The sequence below is a fragment of the Puntigrus tetrazona genome, chromosome 10 (genome assembly GCF_018831695.1).
Source record: "Puntigrus tetrazona isolate hp1 chromosome 10, ASM1883169v1, whole genome shotgun sequence".
Taxonomy (NCBI): Eukaryota; Metazoa; Chordata; class Actinopteri; order Cypriniformes; family Cyprinidae; genus Puntigrus; species Puntigrus tetrazona.
This window is the reverse complement of record NC_056708.1, coordinates 12478542-12502605: the sequence shown is the minus strand read 5'-3', so window position 1 is coordinate 12502605 and position 24064 is coordinate 12478542. Positions and strand designations below refer to the sequence as shown.

General features: G+C 36.0%; 2 protein-coding genes across 4 annotated transcripts in view; one reads left to right on the top strand and one right to left on the bottom strand.

Moving 5' to 3' along the window:
- Positions 1-1756: 1756 nt before the first annotated feature.
- On the top strand, positions 1757-10936 carry fez1 (fasciculation and elongation protein zeta 1 (zygin I)). 2 transcript variants are annotated; one of them, XM_043250469.1, is made up of 10 exons: positions 1757-2038; positions 3680-4046; positions 5497-5548; positions 6500-6586; positions 7058-7223; positions 7665-7939; positions 8858-8938; positions 9024-9099; positions 9339-9404; positions 10040-10936. In XM_043250469.1, exons 2-10 carry the CDS (start codon positions 3733-3735, stop codon positions 10054-10056), a joined length of 1134 nt encoding a protein of 377 aa, XP_043106404.1. In that variant the 5' UTR covers positions 1757-2038; positions 3680-3732; the 3' UTR covers positions 10057-10936. The 2 variants fall into 2 exon arrangements, with proteins under 2 accessions (XP_043106404.1, XP_043106403.1); XM_043250468.1 differs by having other exon boundaries at positions 1759-2038; positions 5449-5548.
- Positions 10937-11766: 830 nt separating this feature from the next.
- esama (endothelial cell adhesion molecule a) overlaps positions 11767-24064 on the bottom strand; it is a 29745-nt gene continuing 17447 nt past the window's right edge. Inside the window, exons 1-7 of one of the 2 annotated variants that reach the window (XM_043250467.1) lie at positions 18481-18617; positions 18193-18335; positions 16349-16550; positions 16090-16245; positions 15009-15131; positions 13833-13962; positions 11767-13755 (exon numbers count right to left, since the gene is read on the bottom strand). In XM_043250467.1, coding sequence (XP_043106402.1) covers positions 13302-13755; positions 13833-13962; positions 15009-15131; positions 16090-16245; positions 16349-16550; positions 18193-18279 — 1152 coding nt within the window. In that variant the 5' untranslated portion in view covers positions 18280-18335; positions 18481-18617 and the 3' untranslated portion in view covers positions 11767-13301. Of the gene's footprint in view, positions 13756-13832; positions 13963-15008; positions 15132-16089; positions 16246-16348; positions 16551-18192; positions 18336-18480; positions 18618-24064 lie in introns of those variants that run through there. The other variant, XM_043250466.1, reaches the window with a different exon arrangement.

Here is a 24064-nt window from a genome sequence, read left to right as displayed (position 1 = left end):
TGGGCAATACTACGACCAAACTAAGTGGTTCTTTATGCCCCATCAGTTCCTGTAACCCACAGTCTTTGTCTTTGTTGCGTTTCTCGCTGGATGACCTGCAGAGTCAGACAGATCGAGCTGGAAACAGTGTATTTTGTCTGTAGAGGTTCAAAAGTCTGAGACCGCATTTACATCTATTTTAATCTGTCATTAATTATCTAATATAAATTTGCAACTGGAAAGTTTTAGTTGAAGGAATTGCATTTTTTATTATTTTGGATTTGGTTTTCTCCGTTCAGCACTTTAGTCTGCTTTTCATAGTGCTGTATTTACTAACTTTAGTATTTAGCAATTTTTTAAATCTAGAGATACATAAATTTTTATAAATCTTTACAAACACTTTACAATGAAATCTCATTTGTTAATGTTCTCTAAAAATACAATTAAATAAAAAAATTAAGTGTTTAACAAATACAGGTTTTTATATTATAAATATATGTTAGTAAACATTGAAATTAACATTAACTAAGTTTAATAAAATCTGTAGAAGTACTGTTCATATTTACTTGTTAACTAACGTTAACAAATTAAACTTTTTGTGTGTTACCATAGTTATTTTCATGTTATCATTCAATAAATAATAAATGACACAAATAAAATTAAACAAAACATAAGACACAAGAAAATTAAATTAATTGTATTAATTGCTACAAGGCAAGGGAATCTGGGTATCACAGCATAATAATACGCATTACAATGCAGCACAGAAAAATGGATATTCATTTTGAGAAACAATTACATTTAAACCTGTTGTTAAATTATTAGTGTTTTGGTAACACTTTAAAATAAGGTCTTATTTTATAAACATTGATAACATTAGCATTAACTAATATGAACAATATTTGTTATGAACAATAGTTATTAAAATATTCATGTTAATTCAGTGCATTAATGTTATCAGACACAACTTTACATTTTAATAATGTATTAGCACATTTTGAACTTTAATTAAAAATGCTATATAAATATTTAAATGTATATAATTTAAATATATCATTTATTTATTAATTTAAATAAATGAACCCTTATTGCAAAGCGCTACCATTGTTTTTAAAGAATAACCTTAAATGAGTGGTAGATGATGGCAGAGGTAATCTAAATCAAAAATTAGGAAAAATGAGAAATTAAATGCACAATTAAAAAAAAAAAAAACTGCCAATAACTGATATTATAATATTTAAATCATATAAGATGTCTACTTAAAACTCAATAAAACATTTACAGTTCTGCACATTCTATAGGTCACTATTCGACAATGTTCATTAAAAATTTTCATTACATTGTTGTAACATTATATTACTCTTTCACTAATGGTCTCATACTCCGTGTGACCCTGCAACATTATTAAAACACTGTAATCTTTTAATCATTTATAGCTTTCATTTCAATAGTCAAATGACTGACAGTAAGCAGCCGGCGTACATGTTGTTAGCACGGCTTCCTCATTGAAAATCCCTCGAGCATGCTTCGAAGGGTAATGAGAAGGGGATCCTGCCAAGCGACCCCTGATGTGGCCGAGTTCAAGGTGTGAATAAAGCCCCAATACAGCTTCTCTCCATTACCTCTCGCTGTTTTTTTTTTTGTCCTACCTCATGAATATGGAGGGATTTGTCTTATGGCAGACTGAGAGAAAGGGAGCAGGAGGGGTAGGGGGCGGAGAGAGTGAGGTGCATGAGGAGAGGAGTAGAAGGGGGAGGGTCGGTGAGGAGGACGATTCCGTCAGTTGCCGTACCAATGCGCAGGCTCCGTGGAGCAGGAGAGGACGGCTGCTGCTTAATGCTCAGAAAACAACACTCTGAGCCTTGACTGGCTTAGACAAGACGCCGTGGACTAGATCAGCGGCCATCACGAGACGGAGCTTGTGCGTGTGTGACGGGAATGATTGTGTCTGCTGTCGTTTCATCCTGACCGGGTTTTGCTGATGGTGGTTTCTCTCTGATTATATTGGAATAGGAGGGGCTGTTTCTACCCAGATACACACGGAGAGATTCTTCTGCAGGTAATTTGTTCCTCCCTCTCTCTCCTCCATCACTCCTTCTCCATCCCGCCATTGTTTTCCTATTATTCCCACTGGGAAATGGGGTAACCTTGATCTCCATCCGTTCTGCATCCATCCCTTTCTTTTTTCCATTTCATTCATATTTCTATGATACATACTTCTAGAAAAAAAATACAATCGTTATTTTTGCATTGCACGATCGCAATATTTTTCTTCCACTTGGACAATAAAAAATTATATTTTTGAATCCATGTGGTGTGAGCTAAAGATATGCAAAATAAATTCTTCATCCGAATCCTGTATTTTATCTCTCCCATGCTTTATGATGTGATCCGCCATATTTCTTCCCATCATGGCTCGTCAATTCATCTTATCTGGTGACATGGTTGTGTTCATATTCATATTTCACAACATAAGTCATGCCTGCCCCAAGCACTGTTAACTGGCACTCACGAATTCATGCTGTGATTCAGATTTAGCGGTGCGTTTTATAAAGATCTTTTGCAATTTTTAGCACTGTGATAAATATGAACGTAATACCCATTTAAATGACGTCACTCTCAGCGGAGGTCCCACAGCAAAACTGTTTTATTCCATTGCCACAGTTTGTTCCATCGATTGATTTAAGGTCAATATGCTATTTACACTCCTGCTCGATTCCACCCCCTTCCTCAGGAAGTGTGAATAAGAAGCAGCAGTTTATCACTGTAACATTGGGTCACCTCTTTGCTTTGGTCACTGGAAGTTTTTTTTGAATGGGTTTTGCCCATAGGCACAGAATTATGGGTGGCGGACAAACAAATCGATTGGTAGCCAAAAACCAGGAAGTGACAAAAGGTCATTCGGACACATACACACTAGGGTAATAGAGTGTATTAGTGGAATGGAACTTTGCTGACTAATGTAATGTTGGGGTAAAAGCTTATGCAAGCCTGTTTTAAATGGATTTTTATCCTACAGTCTTTTAGCTTGACGTTAAGCCCGATAAAGCCTTTTGAGTTCATTCATGGGAACTGTCACAGGTTGAAAATGCAGGAAAAAAAGGGTTTATGTTACTCTCAAACTGAACTTGTGTATTTTAATGACGAGTGATTTTTGTGGAAGACATCTTGACCTGAATAGAACGTAAAGCATTTGTTTTGGGTGAATCTGAATATAACAAGAAGCATTTTTGCCTAGAAACGCTCACACTGTACCACTAATTTTGTTAAAAATATTATCAGGCGGTAATGAACGCAGAAAAAAAGCTAATGTATGTATTTCCACATTTATTATTTTTTCATGTTTGAGAAAAATTAAATTCGAATTAGCAGTAGCTATAATTGCTGGTTGACTTTGGCTGCCTCAGTCTCAGAATTCATTGGGAAAAATCCCAGAGGTTCTGCTGAATCAACCGCCACGCAAATTAAACACAATTACTTTCACTCTGCTTGAGCGAAATGCAGTCATTCGTGTTCCCTGCTCGCTTGGTGGAAAGGAAGGGAATTAATTTAACGAGATGCCATCTGATAAAAACTGTATTTCATAGTCTAAATGTTCATAGTTAAAAAAGCGTTTGTTATATAACTAGATTTTCAAATACAGTTTAAGCTCCACATTTTAAATCTGCATTTTATTCACAATTATCATATTTTTAATTAGGGACCGTTGCAGCGACCGCCTCCACGTGACTGTGCGATCAAGAGGGCATCAGGATGGAGGCCCCTCTGGTGTGCCTGGATGAGGAATTCGAGGATCTGCGGCCCTGCAAGATGGAGGAGCTTGAATCTGAGCCGGACTGCCGGCCTCACAAAACCATTCCTCTGGCCCCGTTGTGCCGTGAAGAGTTCTCAGAGCTGGAGAACTTCTCAGAGATGATGAGCTTCAAGTCCATGGAGGACCTCGTCAATGAATTTGATGAAAAGCTAAACGTGTGCTTCCACAATTACAACACCAAGACAGAAGGTCTGGCACCTGTTCGCAACCAAACGCACGCCGAGGAGGATGAAGAAAGGCTTCAAGATGAAGAGTAAGATCTTTTCTGTTCTGTTTCTAGGAGGTGCATGTAGATGGTACATGCAGTTTAATGCAATTAACATTGCATTTTTCACCACTAAAAAGTAGCATGGATACTGTTATGACTATGCTGATAAATATGCCCATCCAGTTGGCTGTCTTTCTGCCAATCAAAAGTGAGGACATGTCTGACATCCTTGCCAACTAGCCTGCCAATCAAACTGTAAAAAAACACCCTTTGTCCATCACCAGCGCCTGTCTGTGTGCATGTGTCCACGGTTTGGCCGTGAATTATTCAGCGAATTTTTATACGCCTCAGTGCTTTTGTTTGTCCTGACTTGTCTGTGCTGGCAGCCTGTCACCATCCTCTCTCTGCCGTCAAATCTGCCTCTCGCAAAATAGGACAAAAAAAATCCCTTGGTCTAAATATAGCGTACATCCTTGTTGATTTAAAACAGCCAAAACATCATCAGTGATTGAGACTGTAAAGGCGAAAATATACACTAATATTAGCAAGTAAATAAAAAAGAGCACTAAAATAAGAGAAAATTAGATTAAAATTAAAACAGAAATTGCCTTTTGAAGCCTTGTAAAAGATAAAACTGCATATATCCCTGTTTTCCGGTATTTGAGCATCTTGCTCATTACTCTCATAGTTTGTGCTGTAAATATGCCGTTGATTTATGATTTGTTAGCATGTTATTTTCTGCATTCCCTGCTGTGATGTGTTCTCATTGCCCGTGGCTTTTGTTCTTGGCTTGTATTCAGACACAAATCTGTCCCTGCGCTAGAATTCAGCCTGTGGCTGTGCATCCGATGAATTACAGAAACCAGCCTGCTGCAATTTTCAGTATATATTTATATCACTTTTTACCTGTGGTTGCCAAATATTCTAGATAAGATGCTGCCTTTGGAGATCTCTAGACAGTAAACAGAAATTAAACTCCTTTCGACAATGACATATGGGAAGACGATGAGTCTGTACCAGTTTGGTGTTGATGCAGGGTCGGAATGGAGGCTGGTAGGCTTGTGTCTGTGTTGCCCTCAGAGGATCAGCGCACTTTGAATGGCCACTTGTTCCCAGGATGACTAGACAGAGGCACAAAGAAAGTGTGAAGAGTAATTTCAGTATGTAGATAAAGAGACAGAAAAGAGAAAGAAAGCGTTGTCACTAGCCCAGTTATATAAACATGCAAACCAGCTACTGCACACAAACGCAAACAGAACAAATGCTCTTTATTGCTAATCATAATTACTATATTTAAATAAAATTAAATAAAGTGAGTGCTCGTGAAAGTGGCTGTTAAAGAATGTATCATTCATAATTCTGAGAATGAATGCCTCATTTGTTCCATTTTCATTGTCTGTGGTTTGGAACGCTGTGTATATAAATGTCCATGCATGTGTTTTTGTAGTGTGTGGGATGCTCTGACTGACAACTACATCCCCTCCTCTGTGTCCAGCTGGGACGACCCCACCTCAGAAACACTGAACGGCAACCTCTCAGATCAGGAGGTAAACATCTGCTCTGCTCTCATAACATTCATGGTGTTGACATTATAATATACTGCAGGGCTACTGTATAGATTAGTAGTGATATAGAACATGACTACGCAATAACATGTTACGTGTAAGAGAATTTTTACCAATGCAGAAACAGCTTACTATTATTTATAAGTTGATATTACATTATTTATAATCATGTGAATTTTATCTTACAATGACATTACTACTTAAATTACTTAATATTATTATTTTGTTGATATCAGTAAATATTATTTATAGTTAAAGGTAATTTATTAATTATATTAATTATATTATAATTATAATTATAATTATGAAGAAGTTATCACAAACGCACTGGCCATTATAAAATATGTTGAAATGAGGATTTTCTTGAAACGTCTTGAAATATCTGTCTCTTTATAATTGAAAAAGCAATTTTATTTCCTCTGAGCACATGACTGCAGCACTATATGAGAGTACAGCTTTGCCCTCTTGATTCAGGGTGTGGTGTGTATATTTATGCCAAATAGACGGCAGAGATAGTCACTCGCTGCCAAAAACCCAGCCTGATCTACTTTCTCTGGCAATCTGCCTATCAAAAGCTTTACAATGAACAGTTCAGACACCACTAAAAAATCTCTAAATAATGGCTAACTGACAGAAGACAGTTATATTCTTTGTAGAATATACAGATTATCAACTAATGCAACTGGTCAGAAGTGAAATGAGGTAATTTAATACTAGATTTTGACTAGTTTAGTCAAGAGTCTGCTGTACATCACTGCAGGCCAGAAGAGCTGTCAAGCTCAAATTTGAAAGCACTTTCTTCAGCACATTACCAGTGAGTGTAATGGAGCTATATGGAGCCATTACTCTCTAGCATCTTGCCATATTGATACGGCTGATGCTAATACACATGTTGTAAAGATTTTCATGAACGTATTTGTCTCGGTTTTAAAGATACATGAAAAAGAAGAGGATGAGATGAATGAGAAGAATGAGAATGCCAACTGTCTGAGTGAAGAACCTCTTATTACAGCTGATCAGGTGAACTAAAACTTTATGTATGTATATGTATGTATATAGAAGTATCTTTTTGTTAATTTATGCATCAAAAGTTAATAAAGTAGTGTTGCCAGCATTTTGTGACTTTTAGCCTACATTACAATTTCTCAAATTTTACATTTTGCAGGTTTACACTTCAACAGTAACCTAGCTTTAAACCTTTGCTACATTTAAAATCAAGTGTGCTACATTTATTTGTTGCATACAAAGTTGAAATTGCATAGGCTGGTTATGTGTGTTTTGAAGAATGGCAGCTGGTTTGAGCTCATCCTGAGCTGGTTTAAACTGGTCCAAAGCAACTAGTTTTTGCTTAAGACCAGCTCAGGACCATCTCAAACCAACTAAGGACCAGCGTAAACCAGGTTTCAAAACATACGTAACCAGCATGTGCTGTTTTTCTTCTGCTGTGTCTTCAAAACGCCCACTGAAATCTGTCATTTATTCTCTCACCAGGTGATTGAGGAGATAGTGGAGATGATGGAAAACTCACCAGACCCTGGAGAGACAGAGGAAGAGGAGGAGGATGATATTGCAGTGTCTTCCCCTAAAAGCAGTCCTTCTCTACTGGAGGAGATCCGCATGCTGTCTCAGGCTTCCAACAACAACTGCTCCTATGAAGGTGTTTGTTCAAACCAACAATTAATAAATATATGTCAACCTCAGGGTTTCATCTTCAGATAAAACCAAATGTTAAGGTGAAAAAGTTAAAACATTAATTTAAATAATATATACATTTTATATTTATCTTTATGGTTAAACGAAGCATGATGTTTGACAGCAAAAGTGTCATTATTATGAGAAAATTATTACCAGATCCTGGTCAATGTAAACATGCTCTGCATCTCCCCAGGAAAAAGAAACAGGTGCCTATGGCATACATGGAGAATGTTTCTATTTAAATATACGTTGTTTCAGCATTTCTTTATCCCAGATCATGTTTATGAAACCAAATACGCAGTGGAGCGAAAGCGAATGAAAAATAGCAACATTATTCACAGTGCGAAAGCCAAGTGTTGCTCACTTTGATCTAGTTTTATTAAACCGAATGCTTGTCATGCAGGTCTGAGGCTGATGCCAAGCTCGGCGTTGCTTGACATCTTGTGTCGGATGGAGGCGGCGATACGAGAGTATTCGGAGGAACTGGTGGCCCAGCTGGCCCGGAGGGACGAGCTAGAGTTTGAGAAGGAGGTGAAGAACACCTTCATCACAGCTCTGATGGAGGTTCAGAACAGACAGAAGGAGCAAAGGGAGCTGAGCAAGCGCAGGCGTAAGGACAAGGCCATGAGTCTACAAGGATCCACCCGCCCCGAGAAGACCGGGAGCATGCCTGCAAAAGTAAGAGTGTTGAAATGAACTGCGCAATGTTTACCTCCGTTGAGTGTCCATGCACAGACATCTCTCTCTAAGGTTAATGGATCTTGCCCCATTACTCTTCAGCTGCACTTAGCACTTACTGGAAGAGCAGAGGAAGCATTCCCCTGCAGTATGAGCTGTGGAGGCAATACCAGCTTCCTCTTACTGTAATGCAGCTGTGATTCGATTACATCATGCAAGAACTGCATCTCTGCGTCCTCATCCTCCATGTTCTCACAGGGATGAGTTGATCATTTTAGTTATTTTGTACACAGTGCCTAGAGTTAGTAAACGTGGTAAATTGTGAAGCTTAAATTTAATATATTACTGTCCTGAACTCAGAAATGTAGGACTTTAACCAGTAAATGATTATATCAGCTGCCGTTTAACTTTTGAAATTAATGATTTATTTTAATATTTTTAGAAGCCTTATTTTAAAAAGAGTATATATATTATATATATATATATATATATATATATATATATATATATATATATACACCATTTAACAACTACTTTTGAAATTAATGTAATTTTATTTTAATATTTTTTGAGAAGCATTATTTTAAAAAGTGTATATATATTATATATATATACACACACACACACACACACACACACACACAATTATATATATTTAACTTTTTAATGTTTATAAATGTTTAAATAAATGGCATCACAACATTACAGTGTACAGTATGGTTTTCATCGTTTGCTGATAGAGATTTGCAGATACTTATATAAGAAATAATTTCAGAACTTCTTCCATCATTTCTAGATCCCCAATTGAATTCTTCCACTCTTTTCTCTAGTTTGGAGTAGGACGTGCACACAAGGGATGCAGTGCTGCACAAAATGTGAGCTTCTGGTGCTTAATATTTTATGTTTTATGTTTTTCAGCGCTTCAGCATGGAGGGTCTTTCCAACATCCTGCAGACAGGCATCAGACAGACATTTGGGACCTCAGGGACAGAAAGACAGGTAAGGAAATGTTTCAAACTAAACTTGCATACATATGCAGGAATAAGATCTGATCATATTTTTTCACATTGATTGTGTTCAACAGTACCTAAACACAGTCATCCCATATGAGAAAAAAGGAACTCCTCCATCTGTGGATGACTTGCAAATGCTCACAAAAAGTAAGAGTACTGCACTGCACTGATGGCATTAAAATTAAGTCAAAGTAAAGACAACTTCTCTGTAGAAATCTTCATAATATTTTAAGTTTATTTTATTAATATATATTATATATAATATATATTAATATATATATAATATATTAATATTAATTTATTTAATCGTTAAAATGAAAAATAATGAATTTAGGCCATCAAAGGAAAGCAAAGAGTGACCGTTGTTTCAACATTGTATTTTTCAGTTCTTTATGCCATGAAAGAAGACAGCGAGAAGGTCCCGACCCTCCTGACTGACTATATACTAAAAGGTAAATCTAAAACCATTTTTACTTTACAATTTTTATTGTTATTACTATGGTATTGTGTTATGTATGTTTATGGTGTTTTTAGTCATTATTTTTATATAATAATATTATTAAATGTGCCTCTAAAATAGGCTATAATTCGAGAAACACTTTAAAAGCTAGAAAGAGTATGTATCTCAATTTAATGAAATAACTGGATTAACTGACAGGTACTCATAAATAACAAACCTGCATTATGATTAATTTAACTAAATAAGTCATTATTTCATTTGAATTAAAATTCTTGTCATTTTGTTTTGTGTTTTATATATATATATATATATATATATATATATATATATATATATATATATATATATGTCCATATTATTATATATTACTATATTATAGGTATTTACTTATTCATTTTTATTTTTGTTATTTTAGTGCATCGTGTTAAACTTAATGAATTGAGAAATGCTGCTTTGGCAACTAGCTGAATTAAGTTCAAAGTTGTAGTATATTTTGTTTCAATTAAGGTCTATTTTAAAATGTTTTTATGGTTTCAGTTTTAGCGAAGCGTAGTTATACAGTAGAGTGTGTAAACGTTTATGAAGTACATACAGAGCATTGAGGTCTCCATGGTCTCCATCCTCCAGTTCTGTGTCCTACCTAAAGTCCTGAGCGTGATGTGCTGACCGGGTGAGACCGAGAAGAGGTCAGGGCTCGTCGTTCCTCCTCTCTCAGTTCTCCAGCCCAGCTGCATGAGCTCCCTTATCCAGTATCAGCGAGGGACCCTGAACATCTAACCATCCTTCTCTTGCTTATCTAATGACCTTTGACCTTGCTCATCTCACTGCCCTTCCTGTATTCACATATCCACGAGGTTCATACCACAGCGCCTGGTGCTTTACATGTTTTCTACTACGTACGTTACTACGGGCCAAAAGCCATACGGAACGTGTAAGGGTAACAGGTGAACTATAATCAGTTTAACTCTACGATCAGGTAATATTTTTATTTTTATTTTTAAAAATACGCCTAACATAAGGCATTTTACATACTACTCAATCATTCACATCCGTTCTGAACACGGGGGTCGATGAGAAGGGCATTATTCACAGTCTTCTTCAGGCGTAGACGCATCGAGTCGAGAGCACATTTGAAAATAATCCATCCACACTTTCTGCTTTTGCCGTTTTAGTATTGTGGCTTAATTTCAGCCAAAGTCGGTTGAAAATACAGCATGTTTTAGTGTTCTACATTAATGCCAAGTTATAGGGAAAAACCTTGTGACTTTTTCTTATTTTGGGTAACCTGAGATTTTTTTTTTCATCCTATGTATGAATTATTCAGTTCTACATAATGTGGTTCCATTTGTCTAATTAAAACATGTTGTTTTTTTTTGTTTTGTTTTTTTACTTTTAACATTAACTGTCATTCATGCCTTGTGCTTACATCTTTAATGTATATATTTCTTATTTACTAAGGGACATGGAGGAATGTGAAGTATTGCTGAGTTATAATTCCAATAAATGTCGAACCCTGTGAAAGCCTGAATGACTATTTCATTGTAATACCACGACAGTCCACTGGAGGGCAGTCATATGCAATTCATTATAATTCATCGTACTTGTTTGCGAGTTTTTTTCGGCGTTTAGTTTAATATTGTACTTACATTAAACTGAAACATGTACACCTAAAAACTGGACACTGTTTATACTTATTAGCTGGAAAAAAGTTTGAGAGTCATGAGCGTCTTTCTCGTTCTGCTTAAACCAGTGTAAAAAAAAATACATATTATTTAGAGATATTTTAAACGACATGCTGTCTAGCATACTACTTTTGTCTGTTGAAGTTGAATTAATCAGTTAATTGAAACGATAGTTACTCAACAACACATATCTTAAATATATATTAGATTACACACAAAAACAAAGGAATTTGTGCTTATTTTTAATGCCGCACCGTCACGTTAATTTACCTCAGCCATACTGAGTCTGACCCTGACTGAATCTTACACAGCTTGCGGCTTATTTACATTACGTAACGCGTTAGATTATCTTTTCCACATATTATAAATAATGGGTCACCAGAAATGTCGTAAAAGGTTAGTTAACAGTATCTTACCTTCTGCTCTCGTTTTTAAAGCAAGTCTTTAGAACCATTCACGTGGACACTTTCCAACGAAAAGCACGAAAATCTTTGTGGACCTTTTTCCGCCATTAAAAACATTTATTTACTTATTAAAAGAATTAACATAAACGTAGTTCACTGTAGGTCAATAGCCTATGCCAGGATTGAATCACAAAATTATATCAAATATGTGACATTTCTGACTCTACACAACAGAACTACTATGTTTTCGAGTAAATGAACAGACATGTTTACAGCCGGTTTCTTTTAATCAAAAAATATGAATACAAAGTGTTTTCATGTCTGCTGACAGTAAATAGTCATATATACGGAACAGTTTGAGGTGGTCTGTTCTGCAATGACAAAAAGATTGACATGGGTACAGACAATAAAACATTTCTAATAAAATAAAACCGTTTGTGCTTGAAAAACAGTCGGTCGCACTCTACATACAACATAAAAAAAATTACAGCAGTGGTTTAAGAAGCATTTAAAGAAATATGTGGTAAAATAATAATAAATCAAATATACATGATTTTTTTTTTTTTTTTTTTGGCATACTTATTGTGATTTATTGTATTGTATGCTTAAAATGACCAGGAACTGCCATTTGCAACCCGTTTTACTTTCACAACAGGACTTATTTTTGAGTAAAACTGGGATGTTCAGTGATAATAAATACAACCACATTTGAGCTTCATTGGTGCATTTATTTCCTGGAAACTGGATGTTTTATCCTTATGACCTTTATTTGCCTCATAAATGCCTGTCTGCTTGTCATATATCTTAAGCTACCATTAATTCCGTTAGAATTCATCATCTTCAACTGTAGTAGCACTAGCAGTGCTCTGGTACAATGCCGATAAGAATGACAAGGAAAGCCAGTATACACACATCAAGCAGAAACTCTCTTGTATCCAGTAAACCAGAAAAATCATGAACTTCTTTGCGGCAAAATTATGAAATGACCACAGATCTAGAATGAGAAATAAATACCTTATTTACAGTAAGGTGAAGGAATGTTTAATTATAGTTTACATATTCAGTACAATACATTAGTTTTAAAATACCATAATGGGGTACGAAAGCTATATAAATTAGGATACCACTAAATTCTACACTACCACACGTCTCTAAGACATAACAAAACAGGGTTTTTTTCTAAATATTTGGCCAAAAAACATTTAAAAGGCAAATATAGCAACTTAATACGTCACATTTTAAGTGATGTCCTCGACATTCCCTTAACATATGCTGCTATGAAACATATGCTATCCACCTTAATTTTCTCATAAGAGTGCGTGCAGCCATTCAAACTCAATAGCTTACTTCTGCAATAAAAAAATAAGGTGGACTGATCGCGTATGTATTAAACATATATAAACTTAATTATTCATAATGAGTGTCCGTAAATAATGTGGAATAGACCTTTCATTTGTTTTCATCAAGGCAAGTTAGCGATCTAACAGCGCTGATATTCCAACATGTTTGCTTTTTGATCAGTGTCTTTGTTTACAGATAAACAAGTTCCACTCTATAGAAAGCAGAGGATTTATAATACTTTGTACAGTAAAAAACTATAAAACAATAAAATGAGCATCTTTACATAGAATCTGCGTAGTTTTTTTTGTATTTAAACAAAATAAAAAACGTAAATAAAGAAAATTACATCATACAGTTTCCATACAGAGGCAAAAAGCTCATCGGTTCCGATTCATCTTTTCCAGTGTGCTTCAGTTTGTGGAACGGCAGACATGATGTCCTCCTCAGAAGAAATGTTCAGCCCTACACCAGTGAGCCAGCCTGGTTTTGCGCTGGCACCATGATGGGTATCCCTCCCATGCGGGAGATGTTGGCAGCAGTTACGGTGGTGGGAAGCACGGGTGGACGTGGAATCTGAGGCTGGGCGGAGGCTGGCCGGGGCACTGAGGTGTGCTGGGAGCCTCCATTGGTGCTGGGGGGTCCCAAGGGTCCACGGGGCGGGGTGGGGTTGGTGTTGTAGCCCGGCAACGTGCGCTCCAGGGTGGAGTCCGCTGGAGGCTGCGAGCGGTAGCCGGCTGTGCTGCCCGTGGCCGTGAGAATGGACGCCGTGTCGGAGTGAGGGTAGTGGTGGTGGTTCTGGGTGTCTCGTGGGTAAGAGCTGGTGTGAATGGAGGACAGGGTGCCGTTTTTAGAGATGATGTCAGATCCGGTGCCACTCTTGGCCCACGAGACGCGTTTGGGAGCCTGGGCATCCTCTCTGTATCACAAAAAAACACTTAGTGTCTACACAAGTTTGAAATCGTTAAATCAATCAAGAAATCATAAGTATCTTACTTGATTTCATTGGCTAAATCCTCCTCTGTGTCTTTCCGTTTTGTCCACATGAAGAAGAGGAAGAGGATGATGAGGATGAGAGCCACAATACAACCAACGGTGACACCAGCGATCATTCCAGCATTGGTCGCTGTAGGAAAAGTTAATGTGCACTTTTTATCTTCACGCAACTTAAATGACTAAACATTCAGTATGAAAAAGAATGAACAGAACCAAACAAAACAAAGTGCAATGTACTTGTGTTTATATTGTATTGTAAAACACTTTTGCTGCTATTAAGGTGGGATACGGGTAAGGTGAAGGACAGGTTTGCAGTTATGGGTAGGTTTAAGGGTAGGTTGAGGTGTAAGGGATGAGTGTAGTTATAAATGCAATTACAGACATTAGTTACATGCAGGTATTACATACAATGTAAAAATATGTAAACATTAAGTGCAGTGTATCAAATTATTCAATTAAATATAAGTACACAGTAGTTAAGACCCCCAATGTAAAGTTGAACTGAATTTTGTATTTAGAATTAGTTTTTTATAAGATTTTCTATTTTAAAAAGACATTTATTCCAGCATTTTCAGTAGCCATTATTCTAATGTGCAAACCTAGACCACAAAACCAGCCTTATGCTGCACAGGTATATTTATACCAAAAAGCCAAACAATACCATTTATGGGTCAAAATGAACAATTTTGAATTTCCATTCAAAAATAATTAGGATATTACCACAAAAGATATTTTTTTCACATTTCCTACACAAAATATATCAAAAATTATTATTTTTTTGATTAGTAATGTGTGTATCAAAAGATTTATTTTGAACAACCTTAAAAGGCAGTTTTCTCAGTATTTAGATTTTTTACACTCATTTTCAAATAGTATCTCGATCCAGTTTTATCGTATCCTAACAGACTATACATCAATGGAAAGCTTATTCATTCAGCTGATATATAAAATGTATCAATCTCAGTTTGTTTTTGTTTTTTTTATTTACCCTTTACCTTTTTTTGTGGTCCAGGGTCAAATATACTGATATTCTGCTCAAAAAAATTTCTAATAATAAAGGTTGAAAACAATTATGCTTCTTAATTTTTTTGTGGAAACTGTAATACTTTTTTTTTTCAATTTAATACATCCTGCTGAATAAAAGTATGTATATAATGAGAAAACAACAGTACGTACATGTGATGACCTCCAGGTTGATGTAGCATGTCTCCACTCCTGCAGAGTTAGATGCAGTGCACATGTATTTTCCTGACATATTGCTGCTCAGATTGTTCAGCTTTAATGTTCCTGCCGTTTCATCTACAACAACAACAACAACAATGTGAGGCTGAAGTTAGACTTGCACGCTTACAAAAATAATTCAACCAGGGATTAGAAACATTCAAATATTTGAAACAGAGATCACAGGCTGTCACAGTAACTGATAAAATATTGCAAGCTGAATGCCAGCCATGTTTATCCAATATATGAAGAGTCAAGAATTACATAATAAAAGGTCAAAGAATATATGGTTTTAAGGTTTAATCTAAGGTCAAACGGTTTCCTCGTCCTGCTTAAAGGATTAGTTCAAACAAAAAAATGAAATTTTGAAATTATTTACTCATAATGTTCACATATACATGTACCTTTTTTTAGTTTTGTTGGACCAAAATTATTCAGACACGTTGACCTCACCGTCTTAAGCGTATTTTCTTTAACTGCTAATGTGAACTTTTTACACCAAAGACTAAACAAAATAAAGCATTGTTTGGTAATTGGTTGACCTAAATTGGTATTATCTAACTGTGTACTTATATATTTAAATTTAACAGCTTACAGCTAACCTCATTCTTTACATACCTTTCTACCAAAGGTTATGACTTTCTTTAACTCAGAGTTAACTCACAGTTTGTTATCATTTCTAAACTATAGCGAATAAACTGTAAATTTTGATTTGACTGTACTTTCCTTGATGGAACACAAGAGAAATAAAAAGAGAAAAAACAAAACACATTGCTTATACAGCTAAACAGGGCACAAAAGTGAACATTTACTAATATTCCTCCCTTCTAGTGAGATGTTAACAATTGTGACTGTATCCAAAAACCACATACACTTACTAAAGTATATTTTTATGGCACAGACATCCACGGAAGAAATATGAACCTTACACAATATCAAGGTACATTTTCATTTTTGGAGAAACATCTTAAGGCTAATGCATGCCAAAAAAAAAGAAAATTATTTAAACACATTTTTGTGCCTTATTTGGACTCACTTTGCGCAGGAGGAAAGAAGACCTCTGAAGTGGGGCTGGTCTTGGTCCACTTGTATTCTGGGGCAGGTTTACCATCATTAGAATTACACGCTAGAGTGATGTTCCCTTTAAGAACCGGTCTTCCTTTAACTTGACAAACCGGCACTGAAGGAGGGACTGAAAGAGACAGGATGGGATATGAGGTGTTAAGAACAAGCATCTTACATATAGACATGCATGTGTGTTTTATGACTGTGCATGTGTGGCAGTAAGTGCACACCTTTAACATTAAGGGTGACATCTCCGGTGGGTCCCGTGACGCCTGGGATAATGACCTGGCACATGTACTTCCCCGAGTCTGACGCTTTGGTGTTGTTAATGTACAGGGACAGGTTAGTGTTGGGCATAGCATGCACAAAACCGACTCGGCCTGCGAACTGGGAAGTGCTATGACTTAAGCCTCCACCGACGTATGAGATAACCTGAAGAAAGACAAAGAAGAGGGCGGTAGGCATTGAAATTGCGAATGCGGTATGAATGGATTATAACAGTTCAGGAGGTTTAAGGTGAAATATGTTTCACAATACAAATTATTGGATGTTTCTAATACTAATGACATATACTGCAAAAACTAGTAAGCCCTGTGTAAAAATACAATAATACAAAAAAAGAATGACGTAAGATCAGGGACAGAAATTCTCAGCGGACAGGTCTAAAGGATTCATGTCGGCTGATTCCTCAGTGTGCAGATTTAATCTTGACTGAAGAAAATGCAGGATAGAGGATTTTACGATCTGCAGATAATACGGTTTCTTACAGAGTAATGAGATGCTGTGTAATGCAGAATGAAAGACAACTGCTGCCAAGAGTGGACATTTCAATCACAGTATTATACTAGCTCTTAAGGTAAGATGGTTTAAGCTCGCAGGCGATATGAGATGGTAGTCTGCTGTGATGATTCTCATGATTCTTTTCTTCAATATGGTTAACACGAAAGACAAGTGATTCTGTGATGACGGCATCTGGATATAATTCATTCTGCATTATGTAATTGAATTAAAATAAAAACTATATGGACTTTTTATAATCAGTCCAGAATAATATTTCTATCGCTGCTATTCATAATCCAAATCATAACATGCACAGATGGTGCTAAACTTTCTGGCATCTGCGCGAAAACTAACGAATTAATATAATCCCACCCATAATACCACACCATTTCAAAATCTAATTTGGAATGACATAACATTATCGGAATTTGTATTTGGAATTGGCGTACTGAACTGGAAACATGTTCACATGAGTACGGGTGATAATGAGGAGGGGGATTTAATCTGGGTGCACTCTTGACCTCTAGATCAGGAAAAGTGTGACCAATTACAAATCAGATTCATGTCATTCTGAACCACCTCGAGTAAAAATTATAATCATTTATATAAAACTATGAAATCAGATAAATATATATGCCCTTGACCCAAGATATGACATTCTTTTAATTGCTCAGCAACCTAGCTGATTAATTATACTACTTAAAATCTTTATTACTGTGATTATTAGTATTCATTTCAATTTCATAGAGTATTATCATTTACAATAGAACTAGACTCCTATTTATAAATAGTATTACTACAGCATTATTACAATTATTTCTTACCTTAATTATTACTTATTACTACCTAAACACACACACACACACACACACACACACACACACACACACACACACACACACACACATTAGTAAAACAAGCCTAAATTCTGGTATTATTATTAAATTCTATGTACATCTGACTATTCATTTTCTCAGTCTATTATACACACTATTGTACTTTTTATCATTATATCTTATGCTTAATTTATTTAATATATGCTTTAAATAAGTAAAAGCAAAAAAACTTTTTTGCAGTTCACTTATTTCCACAAGCGACCAATAAAGTCAAATTAGTTGCATAAAGCTGTATTGGGTATAAACATTCAATGCCGTTTCTCCATTATTATTATTAAAATCATTATTCTGAATTGTAGAAAAATGTTTAGATGAAGTAAAGCATGTCACAATCCAATGACACTGCTATCTCTTTCAACACAAACAAAGAAAAACAATATAGAAGAAAAGACAGTCACCATTTCTGTGCTGCCGGACATGTAGTTCCAGACCACTGTATTTTTCTCAATCTGCACACCAGTGTAAGAAGCCTGCAGCACTACCATCTTCCCTTTGATCACTTCTACATTTTTCTGAGGCAGCTGAAGTTGGGCCAGGTCACCTGGAAAGAAAAAGAAAGAAAGCATAAATCGATTAACAACCTTGAAAACACTAAATATTTCCATTCAACCCTGACAGCCTACAAGTCCAGGTGCACTCAATTTGAAACCCCAACAAAATCCCCAACACATTCAGGAGTGACATACACTCCCCCAAGTGGAGGTAAACAAGCTGAATCCAGCTGTCCTGGTTGTCCGTTTGATACGCCAGCTTGGCCGGGATGCTTTGGCTCAGCTACCGGAGAAACAAATACACGCCACACAGAGACTCATAAGAGAGAATCTGCTTCTAAAATCCTCTTGTCACTTATGATTTCAGATGAAAGTCCGCAGGGAGAAAAACTGCGTGACGCAATCACCGAGCATCTTGTTTTAGGCTTAGCAGAAGGTACGTGGGAGGGAGAGGGATATTCACAGGCCCACTGCAATGAGCCTCAATGCCACGCGTATGCTGAATTCCCTTTGCTTAAGTGTAAACCCACTAATCCTCAACTAGAATCCTTTTTGCACTCATCTTTCAGACAATTTCTTTTGCTTTATGTTAGCGGGCCGGTCTGCAAACTAGCAATGATAGTCAAATTACTTCCATTGACTCTCACCAATCAAAGCCGTCGCTCAATTCAGACATTTTGCCCACATGTGGGACAGGATCAAACGCTGAATCGCATTATCAATGTATAAAGAAAATAATCTGCTTTCATGGAAAACCTTGATCAACATTTCATCTCAGAGGTCAAAGGGGAAAACAGATTTCTGGTCGTGTCTCTTCCAGATTTATCATGCAATCAGTGTCAGTTCTATTGTTTACCAAAAGAAGAAAATATCTATCCAAAGGCCATACCCTGGACTGGGTCAAACTGGGCTGTATAATTCAGAGACATTCAGAGAGGACAGACAAAATATGTACAGATTATCATGCCTACGTATTACAGATGTTGTATACTTTGTATGTGTGTATGTATATATATATACACACATATATATATATATATATATATATATATATATATATATATATATATATATATATATATATATATATATATATATATATATATATATATATATATACATATATATATATATATAGCTATATATATTGCTGCCAAATTAACACTTAGTAAAAAATAGTAATAACATAATTACCAACTTATCTATATATATATATATATATATATAAAATATACTATACTATATAAAATATCAATATATTGGCCATTTTGATTCATAATGGCACAAACCTAGCACTTTAAATTCATAATGGCATTTTTCTATAATCTGCATGCTAGAGTACCATACAAACCATGTTAAGCCCTAAGCAGCTTAGAAGTAATGCTTAAAGACAGAGGGAGAGAAAAAAAAGTTATTATTTTCCATTAACTTTGAACGAAAGTTCAACCTTAAACTGTAAGACTGCCTTCATACCAGTAGAGGGCAGCAAATGCTATGCATTAAAAAGTGAACATAAAAAAAAGGGAAACGTACAGAAACGAATACAATGTTTGTGCACTTCAGTCCTGAAAATCTTTCATTCAAAACTATTGAGATATTTAAAGATTTGTGCAGTCATGTTTTTAATGCATCTATAATCACCGTTTATCTGCATCTACCAAAGCGGAGCTTCTGAATCATTAGGTGCATTACCCAGCATTCCCAAGTCTTCTCCTCATCTCTAGATCGCTCTACTAAAGCCTCAGTAAGAGATTAAACTAGCAGCTGAGGCTAGCATCAGCCTCTCTCATTAATAAGAACACTTTTGGGAGTGTTTTTCTCTCTTGTGAACACAGAGTCTCTCAGATCCACATAAGGATCTTAGCAATGTTTAAATTCTTCTATTAAACTCATTGGAAGAACAAAAATGAAGCTATTTACAAGCCACAGGAGGAAAGCATCTGTGATGTAAAGTTTATTGTGCGCTAACAAGTGACCGGTTCAAGCGAATGTCCAATTTAATAATGATAAATGATTCCTCTGGGAAATGTGGGAAAAGGGATTTTTCTGTTTTACAGTGAAAATAAAAGAGGGACAAAAGCAGACCATTTCCTGAGTCTTCAAGCGTAATAACATCACAGCATCTTCTGATTTATCTCCTAATGACAAGACATTCCAGTACTGTCCCAATCCCATCAGCCTAATGAGCCTGCAAATGATTTCTGGCATTATAGTCCTCCAAAATCGCACATTTGTGTACACGAATGTTTTCGCTGATGCAAATGTGTTTTTATTTGTTCGGCTGTGATCCCCAGAAAGTTCTGAAGAAAGCTCTGAGGACAGGTATGAGAAGAACGAAAAGAACGTGCAAGAAAGAGAAAGCGGCTCACGTCAACTCAAATACTGAATACAGACTTTTTATTTTCTGTAATACTAATGAAAACAAGAATAGAGTGTTAGAAATCTTCCCACATCATTCCCAAGGGTCTGATCTGAATAATATATGCTGCTGAGTGGCATGAAGTCAGAAAAGAGATGAAAGGATTACCAGTTAGAGCCACATATGCTGGAGAGGTAATGAAGTCATCAACCAAAAACATCCAGTAAGTCACCGGTAAAATGGACACAAAAAAAGTGGAATAGCGGCTACACACGCACGCACACGCACACACGTGGTTGTACGCTTGCCAGTTAACAGCACCAGTTATACAACAAAGATACACAAAGTACAGTGCTGATATAAAAATATTGACATGTCCTGCATATTTATGTTAAGCAAAACGGACTATTTGAATCCTGAAAGAAATAACAAAAAAAGAAAACCAAAATATTAAGCAGCAAAACTGTTTTTAACTTTAATAATAATAATAATAATAATAATAATAACACGAATCAGCATATTCAAATTATTTCTAAATGATCATGTGATGCTGAAGACTGTAGTAATGTCTGCTGAAAATCCAGCTTTGCCATGACAGGAATAAATTACTATTTTATTACTGTTTAAAATCTAAATTATTTAAATTTTTTTTTTTTTTTTTTTATTATTGCTGTTTTTACAGCATTTTTCATGAAATAAGCATAAAAGACTCCATGTGGATCCATTAAAAAACAATCCCGAACTTATATCAACAAATAAATAAAAATAAAATGTATTTGTAATCAGTCAAGTCACTGTGGTTATATAAAGACTCTCAAACATATAATGTTATTGCATGTAATTTATCTGTGATATGCAGGTGCAAGGTTATTTATTAATATTTTTATGCACTACACCTGTTTAACATCACCTGAACCTAAAGTTTCTATGTGGAACATTTTGCTGAAAACAGCCTAACCACATTATTCTAAAGTGCTGCGCTAACATGAATCAAGACTATTTGTAATTATGCTGTGCATAGCTTATGCAAAACAATGGGTTTAATGTTAAATGTCTTCACGGTGTCAGAGATTGACCTTAAAGTGAACCATAAAGTTTTTTGATTTTGTTCCTGGTATTATCCTGAAAGATTCAATGAGAAACAAAATGTAATGCCTTTTAACCCAGTTACCAAAATTTTTCAGAATTCAGTCAAATCTCACTGATGTTTCACTCTAAAATAAGCCACATTAAGAATGTTATTAAAATCACGTTGATTTTAAATGTAACATTCCTGAGGGAATCATAGATAATGTGATTCACAAAGACATGGCAAAGTAGGACACAATGTGAGCCTGCTCCCATGCGTGTGTTTATGTGCATGACTTAAATGGCGAAACTGATGCTTTTAATTGCAGGAAGAGCGCTATTTACTTTTTGTAAGTTGGCACTAGCTCTGATATAGAGTTCAGGGAAGGCCTTTGATGCATCTGACAGTTTGCGTGGATGCCAAAGCGCTGGGTGGAGGCCAGAACTTCCTGCAATAACTCTATCTATACTGCATAGTTACAGTTAAAGCATTCCTGGCCCTAGTCTTCAGACAGATCTGAGACCGAAGATGAGAGATCTGCCTTTTTAAGATGAGTTAACACCCAAAATGATTACAAATGCTCTGGCAAAATTAGTCAAATAAAAATTACAAATCTAATCTCGACTATAAAGTCTTGATCGGATCACCTCGAGAATTGATGGCTGGGGTGGAGACGTACACAGCAAACTGCAGATATGAGAAACTGACTGATGGTTTTCTTCATTCACTGATAAAACCTTTATGAAGTGGTTTTGTAATGAACACGAGATGTGGTAGGGAGGATCTTATGTGGGAAATAGGGAAAATTTCTATCTGAGAAACAGAATTGAGTAAGCACACACACACACACACACACACACACACACACACATACACGTTTTAGTTTTTTTTTTATCTGGGTACACCAATTGTAGTTATGTTTTTATAAACCTATGTGTAATAAATCTATAGATTTTAGAAGCTTAAACAAAGAGAAACATGTACAGCGAAACCAGTCAAGATTGCCCTCGGTCACTGTAAAAAAATTTATCTGACAAGAAAATTAATTCCCTTGTCTCATTTTGACTTTTCTCTCGCTCTCTCTACTGCCATTTTTCTTTCTAATCTCCTCTCTATTATCTCTCGGTAATTACAGACATTGCTTGAGAGCGGATAGAGAGCATCAGTTCAATCAAACAGCGACTGTTTGGTTCATTTAAGAAATATTTGCAAGTATCTTGTTTAATTGCAGAAGTAAGATTGTGCGTTATCCAGAATATCTGTGGCGCAAGAGAGCGGATGGATGCGATGATGAAAAGGAATGATAAGAGTCTCTGCGATCGACTTTAGCGCAGCACAAGGTTAATTGAAGCGGTAATGAGGGTGCAGAGAGAAATCTGATTCATGTGGATGGTGAAAAATGGAAAGACTACAGAAAGTCTGACTCTGTATCAAGAAAAATACTTTCTACAAAGTCACAATTGGTGAGAAACGAGGCGATAAGAACATGTGTTAATCATATTTTAGAAGACACGTATACATATACATATATAAATTATCTTCAAAAAGACACTTTTTTTTTTTTTGGTTGAAATTGGATGAAATGTGACCTGTACTTTTTCCCTGTGTGTTCGCCGCCAAAAAAGACCAAACAAACAAAAAATAAATAAATAAATAAATAAAATCACATATATGGTATTCTACAACCAGTTACTCTTTAAATTCTGCATTTTTGCGTGAAAAACACAGAGCTGACACTGACATATAAGGGCAACACTGGAAGAGAAGACAAAGTCCAAGTCCAGTGTATTCCTGTTTTCTTCTTTCCTGTTTCCTGTGCATTGTGTTAAAACATGGATACAGGAAAGAAAGCTGGGCCAGATAAGACAAAGCCTGGGACACACTCCAACAGCACATAACGGATGCAGGGTCACACACACACCTGCATCTCTACCCAAGATCCTGAAATAACTTAACTAACTTGAGCTTGTGTTGCTCCTGCATCAATCACTGGGCTCTGGATGCTCCTCTGGCCCAGATCTGATTGCTTCAACACAGTGACTGACAGCTGGGAGTGGAATCTGTACAATACTGAGAGGTGGCAGGTGATGCAATCTGTCCAGAAGACGCTGGATTAACATGATGAACTGTGCTGGGATTACCCTGTGTTTTACAGGAGCCGCAAAATGTGATCATCTGTGACACACAAACCTTGTGCCTTTAATCTGGTTCAGAGACGCCGTCTATCGTCTCAGTTTAAGGCTGCATTAATCAAACCTAACGCCATCGCAGTCATAAGTGACACAAAGCTGTTACTGACAGCTGAAATGAAAACTCCCATGTTAATAAAACTGTGTCGTTTGATGCATTAA